Source organism: Vicia villosa, linkage group LG5, assembly GCF_029867415.1.
Source record: "Vicia villosa cultivar HV-30 ecotype Madison, WI linkage group LG5, Vvil1.0, whole genome shotgun sequence".
Lineage (NCBI taxonomy): Eukaryota > Viridiplantae > Streptophyta > Magnoliopsida > Fabales > Fabaceae > Vicia > Vicia villosa.
Window position 1 is genome coordinate 155,840,917 of NC_081184.1, and position 15,194 is coordinate 155,856,110.

The following is a 15,194-nucleotide window of genomic DNA, read 5'->3' on the forward strand; positions in this document are numbered from 1 at the left end:
AAAATAATTACTTAAACTCAATTATATTAAATAATTATGCATAGAGAAAAAATGATTTCGTGAGATGAAGAAAAAAAAAAAAGAAATTTTGATATTTCAAAATAATAATTATGTCTTTAAATCAAGTTAAATTATTGATTAAAATAAAATAGACATTGTGCTGATAATGACCAGTAAGATAAAAAATCATTTGATATAATATAAAATGTATTTAGATACACATGCAAAATTTAAAATGATTTATTTAAAAAAAATGCACCGTGAGATGGGGAAATAAAAAAATTAAGAGTTAAATAAGTTTTTGGTTCCTATAAATATTTCAATTTTCAATTTTAGTCACTATAAAAAAAATGACATATTTTGGTCCCTACAAAATTTTTATGTATTCAGTTTTAGTCCTTGCTATTTTCTAAAATTCTAAAAACTGTTTAATTACTCTTGAAATTTTAAATTTCTGAATAGTTTTTTTCCTACGTGTTTAGAATACTATAAAATGTTTCATTACCAAATTATAGAATTTTTTAAAATGAGAAGAATTAAATATGAATTTTTTAAATTTCAAAAGATAATGATAAAATTAATGCGAATCTTGACTTAGAAATCAAATTTTGAGTTTTTTTTTTTCAAGAAACTTTTTAAAATATTCTAAACATGTCTGTAAAATAATCATTCAAAAATACACATCGGTTTAACAGTAGGGACTAAAATTACGTGGATAATAATTTTTAGGGACCAAAATATATCATTTTTCATAGGGACCAAAAACAAAATTTAATAATTTTATAGGGATCAAAAACATACCTAACACAAAAATAATATTTAAAAATAATGATTTTGTCTCTCATATTTAGACAATGATTGATTAAAATAAAATAGATATTGTGTTGATAGGGACTTGTGAGATAAAATAAATTGTAAATTTTATTAAAATTAAAAAATAGATTATTAGTATTTTTAGTGATAATAAATAAATTGCGAGAAAAAAAATTAAAAGGGGGTTTAATTTTTTTTATTTATACTTAGAAAAAAATAAAAAGGGAAAAAGAAAATGAAATGAGAAAAAAAATTAAAAATAAAAGTAAAAAGTGAGAGAAAAAGAAATGTGGAACAAATTTGAAATTTGAATCAACATTATGATTATGATTGTTTAAAGAGAAATAGTAAAGAGAGAAGTAGAATAGAGAGAAGTGGAGAAAAGAGCGTGTGTTTCTCTTATTTGGTGCATGAGAGAAGTTAAAGAGAGAGAAATAAGAGATGCTAAAAATCACCTTTTTGTTTTCTCCTCTTTCTAGCGAAGAAAGGGAAAGAACGGACATGAATCCTCTCATGCTAGATATTTTCTGCTTACCATTTTGCTCAAATTCAAACCATTAAATTAATTTATAGAGAGGGGAGAGAAAAAGTGAAAGAAAATTAAACCATTAGATTTAAATCTAATGGCCAGATATGACACATGAGAGATGATAGCACCAAAAATACTACACATGATCGGGCTTGGATCCTCTCCTTCACTAATTTCTCTCCAACTCTCTCCTTCATTAATTTCTCTATTTCTCTCTTATATTTCATCTCTCTTCTTTAATTTATGATTTTTTTTTTATTCATTTTCTCTTTCTTCTCACAGTTATTTTGTTTGAAGGAGAAGGAAGGAGGGAATGAGAGGATCCAAAGTGCAAATGATCTATTTCGGGAAGGAAGAGCCTAATTATTTACAAAATGACTATTGTATCCTTGATTGTGTGGCTGCATGCATGTATAGTAATGGGACGATGATGTCTTTAACGGTAATTAATAGCACTTTACTGTAGCCATCACTCAAGAGATTTAATTTATTTTTGGCTTATTATTTACTACTTAAGTTGTTTTATGGCTCTTAAATGAATTTAATTTGACAAAATAATTTTTTAAGTTGTATATATATTCTAGATAAAGTTTTAGAAAATGACTTATTACTCAATTCACAAAACCATCCCATTCCTTTCTTTTCTATTTCTCTTCTCTATCTCTTATACCAATCAATGTTTAAAATTTATTATATTTTTCACATCTTTCTCTTTTATCTACTTCTCTCTTCATAATTTCTCTTGAGAATCAAACACATCCTAAAAGAGATTGAATTAGATGGAGAAAGTTGAAGTTAAAAAATAATAATTGGATCGAGACCATGTGTCACTTTGTGATGAATTATATTGGGAAAAAGTGAGACATTAGATATTTATTTTTTGGCTTAAATGCACCTTTGGTTTATGTAAGTTAGCGAGTTTTTGATTTTCGTCCCTGTAAGTTTTTTTCTGGGCCTGAGTCCCTATATCATGCTTTTTGCTTACTCATACCAACAAAAAAAAACATACAGAGACGAAAATCAAAAATTCGCTAACTTACAGGGACCAAAGGTGTATTTAAGTTTTTTTTTTTAATGTTTTCTTAGTGTAAATTAATATAAAGGAAAGGACAAGATAGTTTGGTGATAGTTAATTAGGACTAAAATGCAATGTCTACTTTGTAATTTGAATTTCTCTCAAAGCCCTTGCAAGTTGTGAAGTGACATCTACACCGTATCTAAAATGACTCGACCAGGATCCATGCATGATCAGAACCTAAAATTTTCAAAAAAGTTTTTTTCTAATTTAATTGATATTAAAAATAATTTTAAACAAAATTAACAATAAATTTTAATTTTATGCTATATAATTGATCTGTGCAACTCACGGGTTTTTAACTACTACAGTGAAAAAAGAAAGATACATCAAGTCAGGAATATAATAATTTTGTTTAGACCAGCAAGTAACTTGAGTTGTGAAGTGAAAGCTCTTGAAAGTATCACACTTTTGGAATTTTATGCTTAATGCTTTCTATCTTTAGCAACACAAGTGTTTTTCCTGATATATTGGTTTGTCTCACATTTTCTGTCTATTTTCAATGTCCTTCATTGCCATTTTCAGTGTTAACTGTTAAAGTGTTTCAGCTCTCAACCATTTTCGTATCGGCTTCTGTTTCAAATGGGTGGAAGAAGAGGAGTGTGCACAGCATGGGAGGAAGACATTTACTGGACACATTTTCAGTTTATCCATTTCACCCAATTTCTCCGCTCTGATTTTGATCAACAACTTGTTAGTATTCCTTTCATTCTTTTGTTTCATTGCATCTCCATATTGTTTTGGCTTACATTGCTATAGATGAAGCATGCATTTACATTTTAGGTTCTGATCATGCATGCATCATGGTAGAGGAGATTCATAGATTGTAATATGTTTGATCTTGGGTTGTTATTATCACTATTTAAATAGTATACTTGAGATTATTAATGGTTGTTTTTCAATGGGATAGTTATGATCTATGTAGCACAAATACTTCTAATTGAAGGTGTGTTTGGTGTCTGACACATATGAATGTATGTCTGGTTGAATGTCTTGACACACCGACATGACACCAATACATTTGATTACTGATATATTTTCTAAAATTATTACTGATGTGGACACGTCGATGTTAGTGCCGAGTCCAGTGTTTGTGTTGGCCTTCATAGGTTGAGATTAACTTTTATGCATGTAGTCTACCAACAAATAGGTATTTTTTTTGTTTTCAGGCAATTCCCAAAACATTTTCTGACAATATAAAGAAAAACTTGCCTGAAAGTGTGACCCTAAAAGGACCTGGTGGAGTGCTGTGGAATATAGAGTTGACAACTAGAGACCATACCTTGTACTTCACGCGCGGTTGGCAACAATTCGTGAAAGAACACTCTTTGAAAGAAAATGATTTCCTTGTCTTTAAGTACAACGGTGAATCGTTGTTTGAGGTTTTAATCTTTGATGGCAAGAGTTTATGTGAGAAAGCAGCTTGTTATTTTGTTCGAAAATGTCAGCATGCCGCCTATAAGGAACAGGGGGGTGGATGGTCTAACAAGAAAAGGGACTCAGATAATTCTGTTGAAGAAGTTAAGACTCCTAATGGTGTTGATGAAGGTGTTTCACCTGAGAAATCTTTGCATCTTAACAGTATCCGAGTGCCACTTGCTGTGCCTATCGAAACTACTAATGGCAAGACTTCTAATGCTGGTATTGAATCTGCTTCCGCCGCCGAGCAATTCATGTCTGATGCAGTCACTGACACCGAGCCAAAAACTGGTCCCTTCCAAACAACGGGTAAACGGACGAGGAGGCCACCAAAAACTGTTTATGCCGATACACCTGTCCCTATCAAAAAGAGAGGAAGACCATCAAAAACCGCTAATTCTCACGAAAGAGCTCGTAATTGTGTGTCTGGTAACATTTATACTTTTATCAATTAGAGAAAGAAACAAGGAACAGTTATGGTAAAAGTGATGTATTGATCACATAGTTTTAACCATTGCACAAGAAACAATTTATATTGTCCACTGAGTGCAATAGTAAAAACTATCAGCATATCTGCGCATCACTGAAAACCACATTCACCAAGAAACTTATCTTACTACTGTTTTATGGATATATTTTTATCTTCAAAACTCTTGAATGAGTGAAATTACATGCAGAAAATTTTGATTTTGAAAAACCACAACATTTTTGTTCAATAATAGTTGGACATTATAGTTTACTGTATACTTTTTTGAGTCCAACATTGTGACACTTCACTAGTGCTTTGTGGAATCAATTAAAGAAATCTTTGTAGCTCTGACATTTAATTCTGTTGGAAGGTGTATCTAATGTCAAACACGTGTTGGTATCGAACACCAACATGACTGAAACACGTTATTACATTCAATTAATTCATTTTTCTCAAACTATTATTAGTGTCGATGTATCACTTTTGTGTTCGATCATGTCTTTAAGGTGCTGAACTCTCTCCCAAGGTTTCTCCAAAGGTTGGATCTGGAACCAAGGAACTATATACTTCAAATAGAAGGCCTGTCACAAAAAATGAGATTGAAAATACTCTTCAGTTGGCCCAGGCAACATGTGCCGCAGACACGTTACTTGTAACCATGCGACCCACGCATGTATACAAGAAATTCTTCGTGGTAAACTACTTCCTCCCTTTCAAATTTGGTTGTGAATTTTGGTTACTTCCTGCATATTATACAACTCATACGTTGCTACTAATTGTATTTATATTTTGCGACTAGTCATTCCCTAACAAGTGGATAATAAACCATCTTTCTCCGTCATCTCAAGAAGTGATATTACGCATGGGTGAGAGTGAATGGCTTGGGAAATACTTCTATTATAATATTCGTAACAGTGGAGGACTTACCGGTGGGTGGAAATATTTTGCGCTAGAAAATAATCTTGAAGAGTTTGATGTGTGTTTGTTTAAGCCTGCTGGTTATATGGACAAAACTTTGATCTTAGACATTACCATTTTTAGAGTAGTTGAGGAGATTACTCCTCTCACTGCTGTGAATTCACCTGGAAAGAAGAGGTCAAGTAAGAAAACACCAACCGAGGTGAAATCTCAGGGAAAGAGGAGGTCAATTAAGAAAACACGAACCGGTGCTGTCCAAACAGAACTCGAGTCCGTTGAACCACTTACCAGTGCTGTCTAAACAGAACTTGATCGTCCGAAGAAAGTTTCATCGTTAGAATTATGCAATAGTATATGTTAATAGTTGTGTTGGGGTGTGTAATATGAAATGTGTTTGTATTTTGGATGTTATGTTGGATTGTTTAACTTGTTCAATCTTCTGCTTCTACCTACGTAATTCACATATGTAAACTTTCTACTGCAACAGCTAGACTTTTTAAGGCTCAAGTTTGAGTTGATCTATCTAGTTTCATGGATTGATCTATTGTTCAAGGTTTTGCAAGTTTATTATTATCTCTTACATGAGCAATTGGTCAAGCAACTTTCATGTTCATAAGCCTATGTTTTGGAGTTCAATCATCTACAAGTTAAACTTTCAAACAATTTTGAACTCAATACACGGTCACGAAGATGTTTAGCATGAGCCAAATTTAGAAATAATTGGCATGGTTCAAAAGCCATGCAAAATCTCCTAATTCAATGATTGAGCTGAGTCAACAGATCTGCTATTGGTCATCATTTCAATTAATTTTGCAGGTAAAATTGACTATGTCGTAAATACTTACAGGTTCAACATTGTTCCAATCACGTTGTTGCAGCAAGTGTTGTTGCTGCCAAATAGCCTATTTTCTGGTTTGGAGATATTGGTGCAGAATTGGTTGTTGCAGCAAGTGTTGTTGCTGCCAAATAGCCTATTTTCTGGTTTGGAGATATTGGTGAGAATTGGGTGTACCTAGGGGTGTTCATGGTACTGTTCGGGAAAAAAACTGAACCATAATAAAAATTCACTTGAACTGAACCGAACCGTTTCAATTTACTAAGAACCGAACTGAACCAAAATTATTGATTTGATATACCGTTTTGAAATTCCGAACCGTACTGAACCGTTTGAAGATAATTTTTCACAAACCGAACCGTTTATCAAAGAACCGAACCATTAAGCTCTTTTTTATTTATTTGTTAAAAAAAATTTTAAACTTGTTTTAAACATTTTTCATTTTCAGTTTGGTTTGGTTTCAGTTACAGTTCGATATTAGAACTATTTGTTATAATGGTTTGGTTCACTAACCATACATAACGGTTCGATTATTTTAACTTCAGTTCGATTCAGTTCGGCGGTTCGGTTCAATTCTTAGATTTTTTGAACAGCCCTAAGTGTACCACATTGGTTTGGCTTGTACTTGTATCAAAAGATCCAGAAAACCAATTGCATTTCAAGACACGGGACCTAATTGACTTATCATAATAAAACAATTTTAGCAAATGGATTGGTCACACAGTCACACTGTATTGAAACTATTAATTGACACTATTCCAATTCCCAATATCAAATTTAGCAACCTAATTACACTGCAATGTTTGTTATCCAAATAATGTAGAGGATAAATGCTAGGTGATGTAATATCACAAAATTCTTCAATCGGTGATATTTGGATAACGTTTGATTCAGGAGATGTATCGAAGATTTTTAGACATAATTACCGAAGTTGGTGTCTTTGCTTTTTCTATTGCAGTTACAGATCAAATATGAGATCAAGATTGACCTGAAGATGAAAATTAGCGGAAATCAGATGTCGTTTTCCACAAACGACGCCATTGTTTTGTTTGGGAATCACAAATGGAATGCAGCTGGAAAACTAATGATCTTAAATTGTTTCTCCGATCTACTTTACGGTGGTGCGAGGTGAACCTACATGGTAAGCACTTCCACGCTCTAGTCAGTTCAAGATTCAAGATGAATGTAGGAAAAAAATGGAGATCAGGGAGATTATATCTTACTTTCCGTGTGAACTGACTTTATACATTGGGTCAAGTGGAGTGGATTAGAGATGAATTTGACCTTGGTTATTTGGGCCTCTGGCCAGCCCAAAACAGTTTGTAATTATGATTTGAATCACGTGACAAATAATTAGTTTTTGCAAGAACTTGGGAAAGTGTTTGGGTGAAAGCGAGGTGATATCATATTTAGAGAGAGTTTGTGTTGAAATTCACAAGTAGTATTAGGAAAATGATGTTGAACCGGAAGAGTTCAGATAAGATTGCCCTATATACTATTAACTACTTGAATTAGTGAAGTTTCGTTTCTTTGGGCTGAAACCCTCTTGACGTAAGGTGACATTACACCTAAATGAGTTATTGATTCAGTGTTCTTTATCTGTTATTTGTTTAAATTGTTTATCGTTTAATTCATATCAGTTTGTCTCCCTGAGTGTTTCAACATTGTGTGAGACATTTTTAGTCTGGCCTAATAAAATTTCAAATATCTTCAACTTAACACCTAAAGTAACATGTGAAACAATAACATATGATTAACCATGTAACATATAAGTTTTGTATATAATATTCATTCCATTATTTTTATTGTATACGTCATTAATTTTGTGTATTATAAATTTTCAACCTATAATATAAGAAAATTAAATGTTCTAAAAATCTCTCATCAAGCCTTTCTTTTTATTCTGTCACATCATCAAATTGAGGGTAAGTTGTATCCAAAATTAACTTGTTATAACCAATGGTGTCACTTTAGACTATTTCAACTTCATGTTTGTTCTATTATGCCTTTGGTTGTCAAGTTTGGACCAATTAAACATGTTATATGCTCAATTATAATTTCCTTCTTTTTTTTAATATTATTTTTTCTTACCCTTCTTTTATTCTATACTATTCTTTCTCTCTTTTCTATCTAACAAAAAATCCAACATCTTTTCATTTCATCTTTTTATCTCGATAAATTAAGATTTAATAACATTTAATTATAAAATTAAATATGTTTTTAGTCTTTTAAATATAACAATTTTTTTTTATCTCTCAATATATATTTTTAATAATATAGATTATGATTTTGTTTAAAAAATAATAATATTTATACACGGAAAAAAATTTATTATTGATTTATATATTTTTATATAAAAAAATGATATTTATGATCCAAATATTTTTTATTCAAAAATGATATACAGGAAAAAAATCTATTATTGATTTAAATTTTTTATATACGAAAATTTACTATTGATCCAAATATTTTTGTAAATGATACCTAAACAAAAATAATATTTGTATACGGGAAAAAATCTATTATTTTTCTATATATTTTTACATACGAAAAATGGTATTTATGATTAAAATTTTTTTGATTCAAAAATGATACGGGAAAAAATTTATTATTGATGAAAATATTTTTATATACGAAAATTTACTATTGATCCAAATATTTTTGTAAATAATACATAAACAAAAATAATATTTGTATATGGAAAAAATATATTATTTATTTATATATTTTTATATATGAAAAATGATTTTTATGATCCAAATATTTTTTATTAAAAAATGGTATACGCGAAAAAATTTATTATTGATCTAAATAATTTTATATACGAAAATTTATTATTGATCCAAATATTTTTGTAAATGATACCTAAACAAAAATAATATTTGTATACGGGAAAAAATCTATTATTGATCTATATATTTTTATATACGAAAAATGGTATTTATGATCCAAATATTTTTTATTCAAAAGTAGTATACGGGAAAAAATTTATTATTCATTTAAATATTTTTATATATGAAAATTTACTATTGATCCAAATATTTTTGTAAATGATACCTAAACAAAAATAATATTTGTATATGATAAAAATTTTATTATTGATTTAAATATTTTTATATACCAGAAATGATATTTATGATCAAATTTTTTTGATCCAAAAATAATTTAACGCAAAAAATCTATTATTGATTTAAATATATTTACATACGAAAAAATTTATTAATAATCTAAATATTTTGTTAACCTTCTATTTAAAATAAATATATTATGTAAATAAATGCGCGTAACATAACAAAACACATGCGCGTGCACAAGTTTGTTACTAGTTTATTCTATACAAATGTGCGTTTAAAATTTGAGACAAATTACTTATTACTTATTTTTAGCAATTAGATAAATACAGGGGTATATTCTTAATTCAAAAAAACACAAATAAATTATTTGAAAAACTGTTTGATGCAAATTAATATGATTATTTAAGTACACCAAATATATATTGATTGGCATTTAATTTTCTAGCTAAAATGAGCATGAATTCTTTTCAGTTATAATTTTACTCATTCTTTTCATAACTTTCACTATATTTTCATTAGTTTTTTTTTCTTCTCTCTAATTAAATAAATAAAAACTTGTGGTTTATCTTTTGATTTGTATCATTTTCAGTTATAAATTTTTTTTCTTCCATTTTTCAAGTACTTGGATAAAATTTAAAAAAAAATTAAAATATATTTTATTATAGAACTATACATTTCTTTCAATTTTTTAATATCAACATAACTCGAATTTTTTCATAAACAATTATATAAAAATTATTTAAGTTTTTTCTTAAAAATTCAATATATGATTTAATCGACTAATTCAAAATATATTACATAATTTATTATTGGATTTTTAAAGTCACTCATCCAATTTAGTAAACTGTCATTTTAGTTAGGCGTAAATGCAGTTTTAACCTCCCAAATCTCTCAATTGTTTGATTTTCGTCCCTCGTGTTTCAATTGCTTGATTTTAGTCCCCATGTTTTCTAATTGCTTTTGGCCCCCTAAGTTTCAATTGTTTCATTTTGACTCCTCAAGTTTGTCCCCTTTTGCATTTGATAGTCTTAAAAATGACATGTAGACTAAATTTCTTTTTTTTTTTTTTGCCTTTTCTCTCTCTTTTTTTTTTTTTAATTTTCTTCTCTACAATGTTATTTTTCTTCTCTTTTTAATAGTTAAGTTTTGAATGTAATATTTTAAAAATCTTAAATATTTCATTCAACGGAGAATATACAGACAAACATGCAATATCCCTTATAAAAAATTGAAATTATATGTGATTAATAGAATTATTAGACTTTGGAATTTTATGCTTAAATACGAGGGAGTTATTGGCCATAAAGTTTATTATTTTAATTAGATAATAGTTTTTTTTCAAATAATTTGGCATTAGATATAAGTTGAATAAAATATTTAAAATTTTTCTAAATATTACATTCAATAGAAAAATATAATTATAGAAAAGAAAATTGAAAACAGAAGAATGAAGAAAATAGAAAAAGCAACCAAAAAATAAAAAATTTAATCTAAATGTCATTAGAGGACAATTTCCAAAATGAAGCAACTAAAATTTGGGGATCAAAATCAAGCATTAGAAACCTTGAAAATTTGAAGGACCAAAATCAAACAATTAAAAATGAGGACCAAAATTAAACAATAAAAAATTTAAAGGATCAAAACAGCATTTAAGCCCTTTAGTTACAATAATCATAAAATAAAAATAAAAATTATACATAAAATACTAAAAAAAAAAGTATTAAAAAGTTTAATAAATACTAGTATAACATATAGTTAAAAAAAATAAAAAATAAAAAGATACATAAAGTCAGAATATAATAATTTTGTTTAGACCAACAAGTAACTTGTGAAGTGAAAGCTCTTGAAAGCATCACACTTTTGGAATTTTATGCTCTCTTTCCTGATATAGGGGTTTGTCTCAGAGACTCTGTCTATTTTCATTGTCCTTCATTTCCATTTTCAGTGTTGACTGTTAAAGTGTTTCAGCTTTCAACCATTTTCGTATCAGATTCTGTTTCAGATGGGAGGAAGAGGAGGAGTGTGCAAAGCATGGGAGGAAGACATTTATTGGACACACTTTCAATTCATCCATTTCACTCGATTTCTCCGCTCTGATTTTGATCAACAACTTGTTAGTATTCCTTTCATTCTTTTGTTTCATTGCATGTCCTTATTGTTTTGGCTTACATTGCTATAGATGAAGCATGCATTTACATTTTAGGCTCTGATCATGCATGCATCCTTGTAGAGTCATTCATGCTTATGATATGGGGACCTTTGAAAGAAAAGATTAGGAAGTGAATGAGATTCATAGATTGTAATATGGTTGATCTTGGGTTGTTATTGATGGTTGTTTTTCATTGATAGTTATGATCTTTGTAGTACCAACACTTCTGATTGAAGGTGTGTTTGGTGTCTGCAAGTATAAATACGATTGGATGTCTTGACACACTTACATGTCACCAACACATTTGATTACTAATATTTTTTACTATTATTACTGGCGTGGACGGACACGTCGATGTTAATGTTGTGTCCAGTGTTTGTGTTAGCCTTCATAGGTTGTGATTAACTTTTAGCCATGTAGTCTACCAGCAGGATCTCTATGCGGCTCAAGCTCATCGTAATATATTCTGAAATAGGACTTTATTTTTGTTTTCAGGAACTTCCCAAAACATTTTCTGACAATATAAAGAAGAACTTGCCCGAAAGTGTGACCCTAAAAGGTCCTGGTGGAATGCTGTGGAATATAGAGCTGACAACTAGAGACAATACCTTGTACTTGACGCACGGTTGGCAACAATTTGTGAAAGAACACTCTTTGAAAGAAAATGATTTCCTTGTCTTTAAGTACAACGGTGAATCGTTGTTTGAGGTTTTAACCTTTGATGGCGAGAGTTTATGTGAGAAGGCAGCTTGTTATTTTGTTCGAAAATGTCAACATGCAGTCAATACTGAACAAGGGGGCGGATGTTCTAGCCCGAAAAGGGACTCAGATAATTCTGTTGAAGAAGTTAAGACTCCCAATGGTGTTGATGAAGGTGTTTCACCTGAGAAATCTTTGCATCTTAACAGTATCCGAGTGCCACTTGATGTACCTATTGAAGCTACCAATGGCAAGACTTCTAATGTTGGTGTTGAATCAGCTTCCGCCGAGCAATTCATGTCTGACGTAATTACTGATACTGAGCCAAAAACTGCTCCCTCCCAAACAACTGGTAAACGGACGAGGAGGCCATCAAAAACTCCTTCTAACGGTGTTGATGAATGTGTTTCACCTGAGAAATCTTCGCATCTTAACAGTATCCGAGTGCCACTTGATATACCTCTTGAAACTACTAATGGCAAGACTTCCAATGCTGATGTTGAATCTGCTTCTGCTGAGCAATTCATGTCTGATGCAGTCACTCATACAGAGCCAAAAACTGTTCCCTCCCAAACAACTGGTAAACGGGCAAGGAGGCTTGTTTATGCCGATACGTCTGTCCCCAATAAGAAGAGAGGAAGACCGACAAAAACCACTAATTCTCACAAGAGAGCTCTTAATTGTGATTCTGGTAATATTTTTAATTGTGTCTAGTACTTGTTTGAGTCCAACATTGTGATACTTCACTACTCTTTTTGTGGAATCAATTAAAGAAATAAAATGAAAAGCACTTTTCTTCTTTGTAGCACTGACATGTATCTAATGTCCAATACGTGTTGGTATCAGACACCAACATGACTGAAACACCATATTACATTCAATTAATTCATTTTTCTCAAATGATTACCAGCGTTGATATATCACTTTTGTGCTCGGTGTCTGTTTGTGTCAATTTTTCATGTACCTGTTATTGACGTGGTAATTTATTTTGAACATTTTTTTTAAGGGGCTGAACTTTCTCCCAAGGTTTCTCCAAAGGCCTCTCCAAAGGTTGGATCTGGGACGCAGGAACTATATACTTCAAATAGAAGGCCTGTCACCAAAAATGAGATTGAAAATACTCTTCAGTTGGCCCAGGCAACATGTGCCGAAGACACCTTGCTTGTAACCATGCGACCTACGCATGTATACAAGAAATTCTTCGTGGTAAACTACTTCCTCCCTTTCTTTTCATTTTAAACTTGGTTGTGACTTGTGAATTTTGGTAACTTCCTGCATATTATACAATGCATGTGTTGCTACTAATCGTATTTAATTTTTGCAACTAGTCATTCCCTAATAAGTGGAGAATAAACCATCTTTCTTCGTCATCTCAAAATGTGATATTACGCATGGGTAAGATTGAATGGCTTGGGAAGTACCGCTACCATAAGACTCGTAGCAATGGAGGACTTACAGGTGGATGGAAACATTTTGCGCTCGAAAATAACCTTGAAGAGTTTGATGTGTGTTTGTTTAAGCCCGCTGGTCATATGGACAAGACTTTGATCTTAGAAATGACCATTTTTAGAGTTGTTGAGGAGATTACTCCTCTTACTGCGGTGAATTCTCCGGGAAAGAAGAGGTCAATTAAGAAAACACCAACCGGTGTGAATTCTCCGGGAAAGAAGTCAGTTAAGAAAACACCAACCGGGGTGAATTCTCCGAAAAAGAAGAGGTCTATTAAGAAAACACCAGTCAGGGTAAATTCTCCGGAAAAGAAGAGGTCAATTAAGAAAACACGAAGCGGTGCTGTCCAAACAGAACTTGAGTCCTTTGAACCACTAGTAAAGAAGAGGGGAGTTAACATAACATTGACCAGTGCTGTCCAAACAGAAATTGACTCCATTGAAGGTGCGTAGTTATATCGTCCGAAGAAAGTTACGCAATAGTATATGTTAACGGTTGTGTTAGGATGTGTAATATGAAATGTGTTTGTATTTTGGATGTTATGTTGGATTGTATAACTTGTTCAATCTTCTGCTTCTACCTAGGTAATTCACATATGTATAAGTTAGCTTTTGATTGCAACAACTAGACTTTTTAAGACTCATGTTTGAATTGATCTATCTATCTTCACGGATTGATCTATTGTTCTAGGTATTGCTAGTGTATTATTGTCTTTTTCATGAGCAATTGTTCATCTTAGTTCATCAATATATACTTTTTTATATCAAACTAAATCAAATACAACTTATATGTAAACTAGTAATATTCAAAAACTGCATATCAGTTGCTATATGAAAATAATATGGAGAATCACAATAGTACTTAATCTGTAATGCAGTAACAACTTTCAAAGTAGCCCATCTGTCATATGCCAACTTTGTAACTCTTCTTACAATAACAACTTGTAGGAATTAAACTATTTAGTTGTGTTTTAAAAGCTGAACGGGAGGTTGAATCAAGGTCTAACACACAAGATTTTGAGTTTAAAGTTTAATTGGTTCAATCAATTAAATCTATGATCGAATCATTTAAAAAATAAATAAATTATTATTATTGAGATAAATTTCACAGACGAGTCTTATAGAATTATATGTACACAATTTAATAAAGAAAATATTAAAAATTCATCACAAATTTAATATAACAAAATTAATGTTATATGTTCTGGATCGGCAAAGGACAGAGATTCAATTCATCTCAAGCCCGCTTTACTCGACCCAAATATAAAAACAATTCATTCAAATATAAAAACAATTCATTCAAATATAAAAACAGGTCACATGCAATGAGAAAATACACAATCTCTAATCTCCAATTTCACTTTACTCATTTTAAACTTTGAAATGACTTGGGCATTAGAGTGCTAACCACGCAGGTTCATCATGCGCCGCCATAACGGATATCACAACCATCGTTCAAGATCACCAGTTATCCAACTCTCTTTATTTTTGGTTCTTTCGTGGAGTTAGATCATCCATGTATGGCACTCGAACACAACATTGGCGCCATTTGAGGGAAAGGACTTTTGATTCTTATGCTCTCCACGAAAATCACGATTCGCTTTCCAAACGCTGCTGAACAAACACAAAAACTTTGGATTTGAAATCTCACGATTCAAATCCTATTTCCAATTCACTAATTTGTAGCCTTCTTACGTTATCGAATTGATAAGCACTTAGAAGCAAACACTGAGATCCACGGCGACCAGGGCGACGAATCATGTTCC

The 15,194-nt window shown here is 31.0% G+C and overlaps 2 protein-coding genes across 3 annotated transcripts; both read left to right on the top strand.

The window, feature by feature from the left end:
• Positions 1-2,823: 2,823 nt before the first annotated feature.
• LOC131603373 (B3 domain-containing protein REM16-like) lies at positions 2,824-5,730 on the top strand. Of its 2 annotated transcripts, none has more exons than XM_058875676.1 (4): positions 2,824-3,110; positions 3,587-4,256; positions 4,812-4,999; positions 5,105-5,730. In XM_058875676.1, exons 1-4 carry the CDS (start codon positions 3,000-3,002, stop codon positions 5,522-5,524), a joined length of 1,389 nt encoding a protein of 462 aa, XP_058731659.1. In that variant the 5' UTR covers positions 2,824-2,999; the 3' UTR covers positions 5,525-5,730. The 2 variants fall into 2 exon arrangements, with proteins under 2 accessions (XP_058731659.1, XP_058731658.1); XM_058875675.1 differs by having other exon boundaries at positions 2,825-3,110; positions 3,587-4,265.
• A 5,298-nt stretch (positions 5,731-11,028) lies between these two features.
• Positions 11,029-14,073, top strand: LOC131603372 (uncharacterized). Its single transcript, XM_058875674.1, has 4 exons — positions 11,029-11,245; positions 11,777-12,671; positions 12,987-13,186; positions 13,309-14,073. Exons 1-4 carry the CDS (start codon positions 11,135-11,137, stop codon positions 13,879-13,881), a joined length of 1,779 nt encoding a protein of 592 aa, XP_058731657.1. The 5' UTR covers positions 11,029-11,134; the 3' UTR covers positions 13,882-14,073.
• The last annotated feature ends 1,121 nt before the right edge of the window (positions 14,074-15,194 follow it).

Coding starts and splice junctions, on each gene's coding strand:
- LOC131603373 (XM_058875675.1), top strand. CDS start 3,000: ATGGGTGGAAGAAGAGGAGTGTGCACAGCATGGGAGGAAGACATTTAC. Junction 4,266..4,811: donor AGCTCGTAATTGTGTGTCTG/GTAACATTTATA, acceptor CATGTCTTTAAG/GTGCTGAACTCTCTCCCAAG. Junction 5,000..5,104: donor TATACAAGAAATTCTTCGTG/GTAAACTACTTC, acceptor TTTTGCGACTAG/TCATTCCCTAACAAGTGGAT.
- LOC131603372 (XM_058875674.1), top strand. CDS start 11,135: ATGGGAGGAAGAGGAGGAGTGTGCAAAGCATGGGAGGAAGACATTTAT. Junction 11,246..11,776: donor CTGATTTTGATCAACAACTT/GTTAGTATTCCT, acceptor TTTTGTTTTCAG/GAACTTCCCAAAACATTTTC. Junction 12,672..12,986: donor AGCTCTTAATTGTGATTCTG/GTAATATTTTTA, acceptor ATTTTTTTTAAG/GGGCTGAACTTTCTCCCAAG.